The sequence below is a fragment of the Acanthopagrus latus genome, chromosome 16, assembly GCF_904848185.1.
Source record: "Acanthopagrus latus isolate v.2019 chromosome 16, fAcaLat1.1, whole genome shotgun sequence".
NCBI classification, from domain to species: domain Eukaryota; kingdom Metazoa; phylum Chordata; class Actinopteri; order Spariformes; family Sparidae; genus Acanthopagrus; species Acanthopagrus latus.
The window spans coordinates 4714343-4731003 of record NC_051054.1 but is presented as its reverse complement, the minus strand read 5'-3'; the positions used below and the strand labels follow the sequence as shown (position 1 = coordinate 4731003).

Genomic DNA, 16661 nt, shown 5'->3' with positions numbered 1-16661 from the left:
CGACCCGGTGGATCACATCAGGGCAACCCTGACCCGGATGAGGCCAATAAGGACTCTAAAGTCCAGCATCTTAATATTTTTATTCGACAGGTTCGTAGTGGTCAGGGTGTGTCAGTTAGATTACATAATTATCCCTCCGTCATCTCATCTGTACTAGCTTAACCTTAACAGAGCAGAGCCAATCAACTTGTGTATTTTACAGGCCTGACTTACACAGAATATACGATAAGGGTCCACACACAAACCTATGGGCAATGGGAACTTGTTGCTCACCCAGGCCAAGTAACAAGTTGTTTTGTTTCAGAGGTGATGGGGACGAAGCCCCGAGGTAAACAGAGGCAAAACGGATTCACGTTATCGACCTTCAAACTACAAAAACCACAGCTCCTCTTCCTCCACATAATGCTGCTCCGGTCCCGATAGTAAAAAATCAGTGCTGGTGTTTTGAAACCAACTTTGTTTGACACAACCAGTTCCATTCAGTGTCCTTTTCATATTGACAAAGGCGGCGACAGCTGTCAGCTGCTGCAGAGCTTGTATTTTGCCAGGCTCTATTCAGACTGGCTTTTCTTCCGTCAAAAGCGGCCTGCTGGTTTTGCTTGTCCTCCGATCCTCTGGCAGAGCAACACAGGGAAATCTTCTGAACAACTAAGATTTGTTCCCATTCTGAGGATGTTTTTCAGGCCGGGCGATGCGAGGAGGCCTTCGAGGGATTTAGGGCCCTTTTGTTAGGACAGCTATAAAGGGAGTCCTTCCCACCAGGCTCTGTGTGAGGAACACTATTCCTCATGCTTTGCTGTCCAATGACAAAGCCAGTCATTCGAAGCACAACTTTAAAAAGCTTGTTGATCATCTTGACGAGAACTGTGGAGCTTGACAACTACATTTTAAATTTCAGCGAGGAAAGAGTTTTACTTTCATGTTTTAGACTCTATAGACACGAGGCAGCAGCTTTTGAAGAGCTTCTCATTCACAGAAACATCTGAAACTTCAAGTATGGTCTACTTTGTTGCAAACAGGAAGTGCCCAATAGAGTGGCGTAGTATCTAGTTCCTACTGCCCAGAAATCAGTTAGCATTTCTGCACATCCACTTCCCTCATCTCAAAGTCTATTACTGTTTCCTGCATTGGTTTTCTTGCTGAACAAAGTATCATAAACGTGTTAAGAGTGTGATTATTTTCCACGATATTCCACAATCCGATTTTCTGGATACATGTCCTTGCTAAACTGCTGTTGCATTTAACTTGGAGCATGAATCAGCTTAGTAAACATGAGTATCTGACATGCATTTCATAGTTTTGCATCATCTGCGTGTGCATTAACATTTTGAAGCTGCAAACAAGTCAGTGACCCGCTGCACTGCACATCTCAGGTACAATGAAACCACAGCTGTACACGTCTACAGCTTTATATTTAGATTGTGCTTTTCCACGCCGTGACTTCTTGTTTTATGCAAATCTCTTTCGGTGAAACGCTTCACGGCAGCGGTGTTTAGGTCATTTACAGCTCAACCAGCTTTCATCGCATCACTTTTTCTCTCTCACTCAAAGTCACTAATAGGTCCTCTGGGCCCGGGCGAACAGGAAGTCATGCGTGCAGAACAGTCAGAGGAGCGCACAGGGAATTAATTGCATTACCCAACCCAGACAGGCAGAGGAATCGTGGGATTAAAGATGCAAACTACTGTAATTCCTGAACTGCAGACAGAAGAAGGCCTGAGGACACGCCGTACTGTCGTTTGATCTCGCAAAGATTCAACTCAAACGAGCCAATGTGGGTTAAACAAGTGTGAAGCGCAGTGATGGGATGAAGTTGCCTTTATAACCTTTCTCACATACGATTCATTAACTACAGCAACTGGCTCATATAGTAATATAACGAGAGCATGGTGTGCTGTTCCACACTTCCAAATGTTCTTAGTTTATATGCTGCAGTATTCGTGTGTGCCAGTACCTCAGTATCGACACATATTGATGAATATTGCAAACAGTTTACTAATTTTCTTGATATTGACAGAGCTGCAGCAGCTGCTCATTCTCACTCTCTTCTCTCCAACAGTGAGAATATCTACTATTTTCAAACGAATATGTTCAAAAGAGTGTGATATCTCTGCCTTCCTAATCTTTCTGCGGCTCTCGGCAATGAGCCAGGAACAGAACAGAACTTTTTATAGTTATCTTTTAATAAAAATCTAAACATTTATGCCCCCAATTTTTCCCTTTGGTATCGAAAATGGAATCAAACATCCGCATTTCTCAAGATATTATATAAAAGTCTGAAATTCCTCTATGCTGTCATCAATCTCTGTGTTACTTTGTCACTTTTATATTATGGTATTTTGTCCGATAAAACCAAAACCAAAACACACTATTGATGTGTTAAATTATACTGATATTCTGTGTTGTGTTCTGTACAGAGTTACTAAAGGAGTATTGCTTACAGACCTTGACTTCGCCTGAAGCTGCTTTATGCTATTCCTGGTGAGAAAATGGGCCGTGCTGGCCCACATACCTGCATCCTGCATCCTGCAACTACTGAACAGACTCAGATTAATCTGATGAACCTGCTGTTATCACACAGCGCTGACCTGTCTCCGCTGATTGTTTTAAATCATCTCTTCAGTGAGGAGCTGCTCCAAAGCAAACATGCTGGTTAATATACACGCGGTAAAATAAATAAAAATGATTGCGCATGTCCCCATAATGTAAGTAGCGAGGAGTTTAATTAGTCGGAAAAAAAGCTGGCCTATTTAACACGGTGACATAACACGCCGAATGTTAACCGCACTCACTGTAAGGCTGGAGAACCAGAGTTAAACATGAATCATCTGTAATGACAGTATTGTGTTGCTTTGCACGGGTTCTGGCCTGTGAGTGAACCGAGGCTGTGCCGACTCCACGGCCGGTGAAGTCCGCAGAATTACAGAAACTTTTCAGTGTGAATGTAACTGTGCCACTATTGGCTGCAACCTACTGAAAGGCTGGAAGTGAATCACAAAGTGCCTTTGCACTTAGTAGTTTATAGCCTCTGAATGTTTCATGAACAGCGAATGTGTGTAGCTGTGAAACTGGCCACAACAGTGCTGTTGGTACAGTGCGGCTATATTAAAGATAATGGCACTACAGGGGTGCAACGTTAACTTCTCTAATTAAATTGTCATTATTACAATAAATGAAACTGCGCAAAACTCTGCAGAACTTCCCTTTAGATACATTAGCGTGCACACGCAACTGAACGGCTTGTAAAGGCAATCTAGTATCTTCTATGATTTGTTTAGACACTAAAATCAGTCGAGTCACACTGGAGACCTGCATCTTTACTCGCCTGTCTCTCAGACCGCATTCATTCATTGTTGATGAGCAGCGTTTTAAGCTCGTATCTGCTGAGGAAAGACAAAACCACGACAGGCAAGAATGTGAATTAAAGGGAGTACGTCCCGCTCTGGGCTCTAAGTGCCACTGCCGAGAACACAAACTGCGCCTTAGGTCTGGAAGTGTAAAGATATTCTGGGGCGGCGTCCAGCAGTGTTGCTGAGCAGATTCATTCTGACAGTCTGTTACAGATGAAACAGATTTATGTCACCAGCGTTCCACGTTTTGTCCAATGATCGTTTTTTTTTTTTTTTTGTGATAAATCCAGGATCCGTCAATCACGCGCTCCACTGACAGCGACAGATTGTTGACAATAAGCCCAAATGTGACACTCAGCTTTTCATCCGGGAGGCCGCGGACAATTCACTGAGTGTATTAAAAGGACGGAACGGATTTTTGGTCAAAGCCAAAGCAGAACAACAATCCTCTGCAATTACATTAACTAACAGTCTCTGCAGTCAACACAGACTGGACAGCTGACAGAACAGAGAACGATCCCCAGAAATAAAAATGGCCTGCTCCCAGTAAATGTTTCATCCATGGACGTAAACATCTGTCACTGAGACAGACTGATCCATTGTCCCACTGACCTCTGCATACAGAGGTGAGCGGATTGTTAACGCTTGTTGATTGATTATGTGTTGACTGTAAACCATAGGGCTTATGTCACTGTCACCAGCTGACCTACCAACCAACACATTTTGAAACCCAAATGTATTGAAGCATCTTTCTACCTGCAGCTCTTCTCCTTTCTGGATCAACTGTATTTTGTTTTGTGGTGTATTTTACAGCTCGTTAAACATGGAGGGTAATTTGTTAATTGATGACATTTATGGCCGGACGCATGAGTCAAATCATTGGCAGCAACTGATGATTCGCTTCAGGCTCAAGAAGACTTCGACATGCAGATCGAACAGGCAACCTTGGGACCAGTGGACGACCTCTTCTATCATGTGAGCAACATCCGCCCTACAGCGTGACACTCAGGGTCGGGTCCTGACCCTGGTACCCATCGAATTACATCAGTTCTTCAGAGAACTAATTCAAGTTGAAACGATTTGTGTCAAAGTTCAGTAACTGAGCAAAAACGGAAAAGAGCCGGCTCCCCTGCAACAGCTCACAGACATTAAAGTCAACACTCGCAGCAATATTTGTAACGCAAAAACACAAAGCATCGAATGTGAAGTCTGGTCAAACACCGAACACATCTGAAGGCTGAAGCCTGAGAGCCAGCTCCCCTGCAGCATCCCCAGCTGACTTTAACCAGCCAGCAGCCTGCGCTGCCTTACAGAGAGATGAACAGAGAGGATTCAACATCACCATCAACATCAGAGAAGTTGTTGTTGGACATAACCGAGCTTGGTTATCTCAAAAACTCTGTCCAAAATACCTCACCAACACGCTGTTAAGTACGCTGAAAGAGTGTGGGAGTATTTTTAGTATGACGGACTCCTTAGAATTAAACCAGTTAGTCCCATAATGTGCTGATATTAGATCAGTTTGTACATTTCAGTCCATTTCAGGCATCCAGGTTGAGTGAATTCATAGAAGGATTGCTGGTCGTGTTTGGTGACTTTTTTTAATACAGCCAGAGAGAAAAAAGAAAAAAAAAACAGCCAGAAAGAAAGAGAGACTTAAATAAAGACAGAAACAGGAAGAAAGAAAGACAACGTAGATCAAAAGAAACCACATATAATCATTCACTCAGTGAAACATTTGCCATCAGAACCTGATCAAACATCTGCTCACAAGAAACAGTCAGTATTCAGATCAACTCGGCCCGATCATTACAAAATGTTCTGAGCACACTGACTGTCAGCAGATCCTCACAGAGGAAACCAGAGCGTCCCCGAAGCCATAAAGAAAAATCAGTGGACGTCAGCACCATCAAAGAAATTTGTCACACTCGTCACCACAAGCTCAACAACGTGAGCGTGTCAAATCCACCGAGACAGCTTCGAGAACCAGCGTCGACACTGTGCGAGAGAGAAGGAAGTGATTATTGTTGTCTACCTTGTACGTGTAAGGTGCTTCTCCCAGGTTGATCCCGTCTTTCGCCAGCTTGTCCCGGATCAGCACCTTCAGCTTCAGCTTGGGGTAAGTCACAAAGTCGTTACAATCGGTCAGTCTGGGGTTGTGGTTCCCGGGACAGGAGGCCTGATGGACTCCTGCGGCCCTCAAGTGTGACCCCAAAGTCCTGAGGTCATCTTCTCTCTTGCCGGTGGAAGGATCCAGAGGCTCTAAGGTGAAGTAGTAGCTCAGTGCTTTCCTCTTGTCCTCGTCTATCAGCTTCTGCACCGCCGCGAGCAGCCGGTGTCTGTGGTACTCGATGTGGACCCCGATGGCATCCAGGTCCGGCTCCCCGATCTGCTTACAGACCTCCAGGTCATCGTAGCCGTTGTCGATGAACGCCTCCACGTACTGAGCCAGGTGGAGCTTGGACAGCCACTCCAGGACGAGGTTTGGCCCTTGGCTCATCTTCAGAACTTGATACCAGGAGCCTGCTTCAAGTGAACACCATCATATATCCCAGTGAGTGTGCAGCAGTCTGGTCCGCGCATCTCCACATCATCAGACACATCTATGAAAAAGAAAGAAAAAAAAAGTGAAGATATATATTTAGAGACAGTTTTTACACATTTACCTGTCAGGAAGTCTCTACAGAATTATCAGTCCTGGTTTCTTGTGGCCTCTGACCTCTCACATCTGTCGGAGTTGATTTGAATGAAACCTCTGGAGCTACTTTTTTTGTCGACGTTAACTCGTGAGGAAAAACCTTTGAATCCCCCGTGAAGTTTAGCTCTCAGTCCGACCTGGTTAGAGGAGGTCCTCTCCGGCCGCGTCCATCCTCTTTGTCTCGGATCTCAGACGAGACGCTCCGGTGCCTCAAACATTCACGCAGCGCCAGAAATTTAAAAGCTTCTCGATGTTAAACTCCGCTCAGAAACCCGCTCGTAGAGGATGAAAACACGTGAATGTGTCCGTACCCGCTCACAGCGCACTTGTTGTGGCCGACTTTGTGTCCTGCTTTCCCCGCGTTCAACTTCGCGAACCCTCCGCTGCGTCCGCCGGTTCAGGCGGTGTGAGGATGCTGCTCAGAGCGGCTTCAGCTGCAGTCTGAGCCCCGCTGGACGACGGGAGTCCGGAGAGCACCTGCGCCACCTGCAGGGGATTCTGGGTAATGTAGGATAAGCTATAGGAGGAGATGGAAAATGTCATAAAACCTTCATGAGAATGATTTTTTTTAAATTGCATATTTAAGTGTGCACTATGAATTTTGTAGGAAGCAATTTTCATCGTAAGAGAAAAAAGAAATTATGTATGAAAGAAAGACAGAGAAAGTAAGGAAGGAAGAAAAAGAAAGAAAGAAAAAAAGAAAGGCAGTAAAGAGAAAAAAGTAAGAAAGAAAGAAAGAAAGAAAGAAAGAAAGAAAGAAAGAAAATACAGACAAAAAAGAAAGAAGGAAAGAATAAACCTACCATAGCTCTAACTAACAATTATCTTCATTATGAGTTCATCTTCCAGCTATTTTCCTCATCAATCACTCATGATTGCGGCTTCTTTTGTCCAACCACCAGTCGAAACCCAAAGATTCTTCATTTTCTTTCATACATGACAAAGAAAAGCAGCAAATCAAAATATTCCAGCAGCTGAAACAGCTAAAGTTTAGAACTTATGCTGTAAAAAAAAAGACTTAAACGATCATCGAAATAATCACCAACTTAATTTCTTTTGATTGACTAATTGTTGTTCCTCAGACGGGGTTTGCACTAATATTTTAAGCTCTCAGCTTTTAAAAGGATGTAAAATAACTTATTTCCAAATCAATTTGGGGTCTCAGGCCTTCAGAGGGTTTGGATTTCACTGGTTTGGCTGTGATCGCTCCAGAAATATTTAGTCGATTACAAAAACTTCACAGAACTTTTCATCGACATGAGAATGACTAGATATAAACTGCATTTTAATTTTTTTTCCTGTGAACGTGTCCTTTAAGCAAGAAACTTAAGTCTGCACCCAACAGATCTCAGCCCTGAGGACGAGGGAAATGTTCATGAACACTTCTCACACATGAAGAATCAAAACTTTACAGGTCAGTGATGAGACAGAAAACACCAGACAAAACATGCTATGATTGGTTTTACATTTATTTTCCATTGCACAATAATATATATATACTGTATCTACAGTCTAAATTGTTTGTGGCAGCAGATTAAGTCAGACATCCATGTGAAATTTATTTTAATAAAACTGTACAAAAATTGCCTACTATGAGAAAATACTGCAACTCCACAGATATTCATCCCAGAAGACAGACAGATGGACAGAAGTATGGCGGGTGAGGAAACCCTTGAGCTCTCCTGCACGGCGCTGCGAGGCCAACGGCTTCTTCGCTTTCTACGGCATTTCACTACGGCGCAGGGGAAGCAAGAGTTTTTCCATGGAGCAAACAGTAACATAAACGGATGTACCAATAAAATAAATATATATGCTCTCACACTTACACGACCGGCATGATGGAATGAAAATGGGGACACAGGCGCCCGAATGTGTTGACGAGAACTCCAGTGTTTTGTTCAACGTGGTGGTAAATACAAATGCCAGAACAGACAATCTCTAAGAGGGATAATACATGGTTGTTTTCAAGTTTGTAAACACTTAATATCATGCATCCTTCAATGTGCAATAAGAGACCATTTAGGACATATATGTTGCAAACTGAAGCACTTTAAAGTCGAGGCCACACTTCGTAGAAAGACTCAGCGGCCCGCCGAGAGGAGGCAAACCCTCCTGCAAGTAGCAAAGCTTGAATCTGAGATGAGCATGTTCAATATATAACCAGAAAATGTTCACTGTCGTGTCTGGATGATGGATAATTATGCACAACCATTGTTCTGGACATTAAATGTGACATTATCCTACCCCCCCCCCCCCAAAAAAAAATTACATTAAAGGTATTAATTTTGATAGATTATTGAAATTAAAAGTATATATATATTTGTTTTCAAATATATAAATATATCATAGTATCGTTAACCTGACGTTGAAAACAAATCTGAGAGTGAAGCAATCAGCAAGAATTGGCAAATGACATATGATAAGCATAGGTTCTGTCACGTTTTGGTCCTTCCAAAATAAAATAAGAAAATGGGACAAAAAATAAAAATAAAAACACTAAAAAAAATTATACCAACAAAATTATTATATATAGTACTAAGTACAAAAAATAGTGCAAAACCCACAGAACTGCTCTTTGAAATGGGTTTGTCTCAGTAGTACACAGTAGATTAAAATCAGCCGGCTTGGAAAGTGAAGGGTTCGATTCCAAAATGTTTTATCCAACTTGAATAAAAACATTTTTGGTGTCATTTGTAGCTCAACGCCTCCTCTGCACGCAGGATTCAGTACTCTAAAAATCTATGTGAAATCAATCAGAACTTCTCACAGTTTTTTACCGTCATGTCTACAACCATTTCCCCAAGAGCTGCATGATTTTCTTTGGTGGACATCTCATTTTGGAATGAAACTCTTCAAAAATAAACCCCTCTGGACAAATGTACAGCAGTAACGAGGGTGGTTTTCCCGTCAGAAGGAGCTCAATCGAATCCACTACTTCCCCTTAAACACAGACGACTTCTCGACTACAGAGTTGCTGTCGAAGATCTCCAGACTGACTCTTAACCATTTGGGGAGAAAAGGAACAAAAATCAAGACAACTCTGTGAAATTAAGCAACTCTTTGGTGTCGGAAAAGAACATGGCCGCAAGCGTACAGTTATGCCACGTTGCCTGAACCTGCACTGTCAGATTTGTGTCCAGCCGTCCCGTTATTTACAACATTTGGCAGCGATCTGGAACCGACAAATTCTTTGTCTCTCCTTTTCAAAATAAAAGACCCGACAGGTAATGCTCCTACATTGACACGAATAGCAGCAGATCCTCGCACCTCATGAGAAAGAAATCTAATTACAATAGAATTCTAGTTAATCACATTGAAGAAACACTGTCAAGCAAAAACAAAAACCTCAAAAGACCTATTGTAATACACTGTATCTATGTAGTATTATAAATATTGGCGCCCATACACATATTCCTGAATATATGTATGTTCACGAACACACAGACATACACATAGGTAGAGGTTAGCATATATGCGTCATGAGGCAAAGGCAGAAGAGAAACAGTATTTTTTTTTTCTTTTTTTTTTTTTTTTAAGTGAATGGTTCAGAGCGAGATGACCAAATGGCACTGCGTGGAAACACTCGGTGGTGCTTGGTCGCTTCTACCGGCAGCTACGAATACAAAGACAGCATGACCATTTCCATTGTGCTGTAAGAGACACATGCTTTTTTTTCCCCCCCTACACATCTGAGAAACGAGACGAGAGTCAGCAATGACTGAATGCCAAAAAGAAATAAAAAAATAATAATCCGAAGAATCCGTGTACAGATAGAATCTTTATCACAAAAAACTTGTAACCAAAATATACATTTATGCCAATCATATTTTTCAGACAATCTTTGTCTTCGCCCTTCAACTTCGTCGTCTTTGTCATATGTGACTTTTCGCTACAGCCCCGTGAAAGCTCGAGGAATACAAGACCTTCAGGGTTTTTTTTTGTTTTTCCAGTGTATCAACTCTTCATTATTCTGTAAACTCTTCAGCAGGGGGGTAAACATTTTCAGCACTTTTTTTTAAGCGCAAAGGAAAAAGAAAAATTAAATTAAATGCCCAACATAAAAAAAATGTCTTTTTCACGTCTTATCTCTTTAAATCTTCCAATAAATAATCTAATTTAAAAATCAAACCAAAGTGACTCAGAAAGCGTTTGCCGCTCTCACCTAAAACAACCTGGTTGGAGAAAAATGCTGTATAAGGAATGGTCGGTGATGAACTAGTGTACTACCAGCCCTTATTCAGTGAGAGGCAACAGATTCATCATCTCCCCGTCTATTCTCTACGGTTCTAAGTGCTTGAAAGGCCCTTTCTGGACAAAAAAAAGAACATCGAGACTGACCAAACTTGACGAAAGCTTAGAGATCACGCTCTAAAAAATAATTTAGACCAGAAAAACAAACATATACGAGTCCTTCGTTGATTCAATCATTCATGTAGAAACGTACATCGTCTTTTACTTGATTAGATTTGAAGGACGGGGGGGGGGCATCAGACTTTTCTCCTCGTGTAAGTCCACTGTGTTTGGCAGACACCATAAAGGGCAGAGAACGGAAAAGAAATATGCAATCAGGCCTCCACAAGTACATGTTTTGCAGAATTGTCTTTTCCTCTTCCAGAACAAAACAGCAGGGTGTGTAGATATATATATGAGATATATATGAGTGCATGACTGATGGATATGAATGGTCCCCTCTCTCTCCTGTTCTGCGGACTCGTCGCGAACACCGACGCTCTCGACTGAAATGGAAAGAGAGATTCCAGAGGGGCTCCTCTTCTTCCATTTCTTTCCATTCTCATTACGTCGGGTCGGCCAGTGTGTCTACTCCGCGGCAGTCCTCCGGTGACTGAGGTAATGCAGAGTGTATGATATTGTGCTGAGAGTAAAAGCATGAGTCTGTCGAGCAGAACCCCCCGTGGAGAAGAAATAGAGAAGAGAAGAAGAGGGACCCGCGGCTCCTCGGAGACACTGGTGTTTGCGTGATAACAGAGTCCGATGCTCCACACGCTGCCATCAGAGCTGGTACCACTTCTTATCTTTGTACTTCAGCATCATCTGAAGGGAGGAAAGAGGGGAAATGAAAGTCAGACATAAGGAGTTTATCCTAAAAACAATGTTCTGGTCGCTGAAAGTAAAGTCAAGTGCGTACATCGTGAGCATGTTTGGAAAATGAGTCTGCGCTGGCCATCATGGCTGCCGTTCTCTCCTCCAGTTCGCCCAGTTTCTGCCCTCTCTCATCCAAAGCTATCCGGGCGCGGGCCAGGTCTCCCACAACCCCAGACGCTGCACCCTTCATGCCCTCCATGCCCCCTGGGCCCGGGATGTGCTGGGCCAAGCTACGAGAGGCCTTACCTGCAGCTGTTTCACCAACTGCCAAAGATAGGAAAAGAGAGCAATCAGTGTCATGAGTTCGCAAATTACAACCGTCTCTTTGCACGTTGTTGTTTTAGGGATACCGTCCTAAAACTTAAAAAAAAATCTCCTGAAACAAAAATCATGATCTGGCACAGCTCTTCGGTACTCACAGAGGTCCTCCCTGTCCAGAGACTGAGCTCCTCCACCGAAAAGGCCTTTGAAGAAACCTCTGTTAGGAGCCTCTGGTGTCTCCACAGGGGTGAATAACTCACTGAGCATCTCCTGAGGACGACACAGGCGTCAGCATGTTTGTAAAAGTTTACTTTATAGATTAACCACTAACCCAGCAAGGTAATATTTATACGTTTTAAGTTATAGAATTGTTGGTTATCGTTATCTTCATACATTTGCATCCCTATAGTACTGAACATGACCGTTTTAGTGTTGTTAAAAATTTAATATTTTCAGTTTATATCTAGTTTTATGTCTTCAAGTTTTATCTCAATCACATAAAATCTTCGGTTTTACATCATCACCATCATTTAGTTTTTCTTAATAAATGTATATTCCGAATTTGATGCCAGAAAACACTTAACAGCCGTGGAGTTGAGATCAACATGAAGACGGAGCTTGGAGGCTGGTGTGTCCTGACCATGTGCACTCATGTAATAATGTAGTAATATCCACATTTGTTGAGCACTGCAGCTCTTGAATCCCATGGTGAAACAGTCTCTAGTTGCATTCAGTTTATTTATTATGTTTAATATATTCACGTATGTATATCTGCATGCCTGCTTATATCGATGTTAAATCTGAATCTGGAAAAAACGATAGAGGATTTCTTCTTGCCCACAGAAGAGGCTTTGTGAGTTGTTGTTGTTGTTTAGAAGCCCAAAAGATTCATTTACAAGCACGATGCATAATATTAAAAATGACATTCCACACAGTCCACAGCGCAGGAAGCACAAAAACGTCTCTGCGCCCACACACTTCTAGTGAAGTCTGTTTCCTCACAGCCTACATGGAAAGTCTGTTTCTCACCACTTATAATATTGGCTCTGAAAATTAAACACTAATTGAACATTTTCCACAACTCATTCACTGACCTGCAGGTTATCGCAGGTCTCCTGGCTGTAGGTGATCCTCTGGATCTCGGTGGCGGAGGTGAGATACAGAGCCTGACCCAGGTTAGAGAAGGAGAACGTTCTGGCTATGCGCATGTCTGTCAGCGGCAGGTAGTTGACGTCCAGCAGAGGCCTTAGACTGGGTAAACTGGGATCACACAAAGAAGAGGCATCATTTCACACCAAGAACTGTGCAACACAAATGTTGTTGGTGTTAATTCATGAGATATTTTGAAAGTAGAAGCTATTACAGACGATACCTCAGAGTCATGATGTGCCCATTAGCACAGAAACAGGCGATGCAGTTAGCTCCGGCCATCTGCACCACATCCGCCCTCAGCACGAAGGAGGACTCTGTGATGTTGTGTTTGTAGATGCGGGTGTGTGAGGGCATGGCCACCACCTTGGCCTGTTTCTCTGAGCACAGCACTGCAAACTGGGAGTCTGGACCCTCTTGTGATGACGGAGGGGAGGCCGGCCTGCGCCTCCTCGTCTTCTCCTTCTCCTCATCTGAGGCGTTTGGGTCATACCACGGCTCGTAGGAAGGGGGCAGCAGAGCTCCAGTAGAGTCCAACAGAGCCATAGTCAAAATGTCTCCTTTGAGACTGACCAGGGTGCCTGAAGAGTATCACAGAGGGATTGTTTTTCATTCGGATGAGAGAAAGCCTTCAAACTACGACAGGATACAAAGCTTTTCTGTTTGTTATGATTTCTCCTGACTTCACCAGCTGGGAACCCAAATCACTGACTGTTCTTACAGCTCGTATGTGGAAAATAGACATAGAAATCTTACTCTGCCAAATTAAGGCAAATATGGGCTCCTTCTCCTTAAAAAGTAACACAAATATATAGTAAGTGACTCGGTAACAACGTCCAGCAGCGCAGACATTTCAGGGACTGAAAGCTGATCTATCAGGAAACAAAATCTTGCTGCAAGTGAACACACTTTCCCTCTGCTCCGCCCCACCAACACTTCCTTCCTTAATTTTAACGACTCTTCACAGTACAAGAAAGAGCCATTAAGAAACTTTAGGCCAGAAAGAGTCATTCTGATGTCTGAATCCTGCAAATAGCTAGTATTCTCCAGTTAGTTAGGAAAGAGGATCAGAGTGGTCACTGTGCTGTAGACAGGTGTAAGAAATAAGTCCAGTACTGCTGTTTCTTAACTAAGTTCAGTGTCTTACCGCAGGAGGAGATGCCAACGGGTTGCTGCAGCCTCTGGTCCCCACCGGGCGGCAGGCTGAGGGCCACCATCATCACAGAGCCCTGTGTGGTCCCCACCAGCAAACAGGGGCTGATCAGGCTGTCGTTCTTCCTGGGGTAACTCTCACAGAAGTGAAAGGCGGAGATGGCCTCTCGAGATTCTCTGTCGATGCTGGTTACACTTGAACTACGTGAGCGGGTGAATGAGTTATCCTTGGCATCTGGACAGCAGGACAGGAGCACAAAATAAGAGGATGAGGGAATAGTTGGTGTGAAAAGAAGGTTTTTAAGAGGACTTCTGCCCAGGCAAAAAGCAGAATTAGAGATGTTACCAGCATCAAACCCACCAGCTCAAAGCTCAGGTAACATGTTAGAGCGACGTCCCGCTGCCATAAACTGCACCAAAAAGCTTTTTGACATTGAGAAGATCTTGCACACTTTCTTTTCTTTAAACTGTTCACAGAATGCACCTTTATGCAGCTAAATTTACCAACAACATTCTCAATGTGAAAAAAATAAAAAATGCTTAAGATATGCTTGTAGTACTACAGGGACTCCAAAGGAAGAGCTGGTATTTAAGGAGCAAGAATTATTCATGCCTCATTACTGCGCTGACGGCAGCTGAAACACAAGCTTTCACCCTCTTTAAAAAGCTAATGAGGGATCCCGACAGAAACACGAAAAAGATCTGCGACACAGAGATGGAGGCCAAGACAAGCAGCCCGTCATGTATGTCCTTCACAAGGAAAAACTGCAAACAAGAAAAGCAGGATTTTTAACACCGAGTGCAGTCAGGACAGTGCAGCGTCCGCAGACAGAGTGAAACCGTCACTGTGAGAAGATTAGTGTCACATGTCAACCCATTCAGAATAAAAGCCCGAGCAGTGGTGGGGGTTAGTACCAGTTATCCCACTTCAGACCATGTCAGACCACGGCTGGTCCACTCACAGGAGTTGGGGGCTGACTTAGTTCTACAGACGGCCCTCTTCGGGCTCATCCTGGCTGCAGCCTTTCTTTCCTTCAAGCAACAATTTTGCTTCTTAAATTTGAGAGAGTGCCATCGCTGGGGCCTGTCCTCTGCTCACAGTGCAAACAAAGTTCAACTCAACGTACATTAAAACATCCTGAGATAAAAGGAGTCTCATATTTACACACAACAAGCTCAGACAATAAGCAGTTCTCCAAACCAGTCACCAGAATAAGTGTTGGCATTGTACACTGCTGCAAACCTTGGATGCGGTTGAATTTAAAGTGCCTTTATGTTTCGATTTCCTGTTGTGACAATGATCGCTTAAAACACTCAGTTTCCTTGTTGCAAAGACGGCTGCCACATGTCCCAACAGTTTGTAATATGACCCGGTTTGTTCGCCCTGCAGCCGTCTCGCCAAGTGAAATGAAACCATCACTCCCTCTGTCTCCTTCCAAGAAAAACAGCTCGTTTACATGAAACATATGTATGAAACTTAACATACCCATGGTTTGCAGAAATGTACAACGCCAACATTTTATTCTGGCGACTGGTCCAAGCACGCTCTCAGATATCATATTCAGCTGAGCGCTGAAAATAAAGCAGCTGCCAAAAAGGAAAACCTGTAGAAAAAAATGTAAAGATTCTTGCAAGCTAAAATTCAGCTTTTTTTTTTTTTTGGCTTACCCATGTCTGGCTTTTCACTAGACGAGCTAATTTTCCGTGACATCTTGGCTGTAAACAGAAACAAATACTACTATTTTATTCTACAGACGGCTAAAAGTGAATATATATATATATATACATATATACACTTTTAAAGGAATTACAATCAAAGATTCCATAATTATCATTTCAATCTGTGACATTGCTGAACATTTGCTGAACATTGAACATTGCTGAACATTGCTGAGTCATTGTTAAGGGTGGTGATACACAGTGCAAAGGACAACTGTGAAGGATATTCATGCATTATATACATAATGCTCACAAGACTTCGCTTTATAAGAAGAATATTCTGATTCCAAAAACAATTCACTTGATTTTTAGCTGTTGCTTTGAACGCTGCTTGCTTGCTACCGGGCTTGTTGCCAATCCAAAATATAAAACCTCAAAAGTTGCCTGTTGCAGTCTATAACCACCCTTAGAGGAACCCTGAGAATACAAATGAGGCCAAGAGGCATCACAGACAACCAGAGGGCCTGTAGTGTCAAACAAAGCAAAAGGCAGACAAGGAAAAAAAAGGGTATTGCAATTCAGTGAACATAGTTATGCCAAAAGAGTGGGAGGAGGAAAAAAAATCAGTGGGTAGCTAAACAGTTAACACTGAATCCCTGGAATCAGAAACACACAGCAAGTGTCTACAGTCGGAGGGAAATAATACACTTAGATATCAAAGTGACATGGTTAGACATTAGTACGGTAAAGAATAAGGCACAACGCAGATTTTCTATGCTTTCGAATTAGTAGGAAATGCAACATTTGCCAATTTAGCATAATGTTTTAGCAGCAGCCTGACGCTTTCTGACACAAATCTGCATAGAAAATCTGAGGCCTGAAATTCGAAAAGATCTCCTGTCATGCATTCGGTAAAGAATCCTGATCATTTTCACAAAATCAAACCCCCACCCCCCACGTGATTAGTAAGAATCAATTTCTTGAGTTCACGTCTGTCTTTCATTGGCACAAGATGCACAGATTGACGGTGGATTAAGGCACAGTGTGGTTAGAACGCTGTCATTCACAGAGAGAGAGAGAGAGAGAGAGAGAGAGAGAGAGAGAGCCAGTGTAATCAGAGGGAATAACGTCTGGATGATACACTACCAAAGTCATTGGCAACCGTCTTGGAAAAGCGTCTGCTTTTAGACTTCACTGGAAATGAGGTTCAAAAAGGACAAATCAGACAACTGCAGCCATTTTAAAATGCTCAAATGTGAGTGGACATGCAGCTCTTGACTGTACAGTAC

At 42.9% G+C, this 16661-nt stretch overlaps 2 protein-coding genes across 10 annotated transcripts in view; both read right to left on the bottom strand.

The window, feature by feature from the left end:
* Positions 1-6502, bottom strand: part of sash1b (SAM and SH3 domain containing 1b) — a 49442-nt gene extending 42940 nt beyond the window's left edge. The window contains exons 1-2 of one of the 4 annotated variants that reach the window (XM_037072357.1): positions 6360-6502; positions 5386-5953 (exon numbers count right to left, since the gene is read on the bottom strand). In XM_037072357.1, coding sequence (XP_036928252.1) covers positions 5386-5850 — 465 coding nt within the window. In that variant the 5' untranslated portion in view covers positions 5851-5953; positions 6360-6502. Of the gene's footprint in view, positions 1-5385; positions 5954-6069 lie in introns of all 4 variants that reach the window. The other 3 variants (XM_037072354.1, XM_037072356.1, XM_037072358.1) reach the window with 3 other exon arrangements.
* A 997-nt stretch (positions 6503-7499) lies between these two features.
* The window catches only part of stxbp5b (syntaxin binding protein 5b (tomosyn)), a 30543-nt gene continuing 21381 nt past the window's right edge, over positions 7500-16661 (bottom strand). Inside the window, exons 21-29 of one of the 6 annotated variants that reach the window (XM_037071258.1) lie at positions 16519-16566; positions 15382-15429; positions 14676-14804; positions 13709-13948; positions 12785-13142; positions 12507-12672; positions 11571-11682; positions 11195-11415; positions 7500-11100 (exon numbers count right to left, since the gene is read on the bottom strand). In XM_037071258.1, coding sequence (XP_036927153.1) covers positions 11059-11100; positions 11195-11415; positions 11571-11682; positions 12507-12672; positions 12785-13142; positions 13709-13948; positions 14676-14804; positions 15382-15429; positions 16519-16566 — 1364 coding nt within the window. In that variant the 3' untranslated portion in view covers positions 7500-11058. The remainder of the gene's footprint in view (positions 11101-11194; positions 11416-11570; positions 11683-12506; positions 12673-12784; positions 13143-13708; positions 13949-14675; positions 14805-15381; positions 15430-16518; positions 16567-16661) is intronic. The other 5 variants (XM_037071259.1, XM_037071260.1, XM_037071261.1 and 2 more) reach the window with 5 other exon arrangements.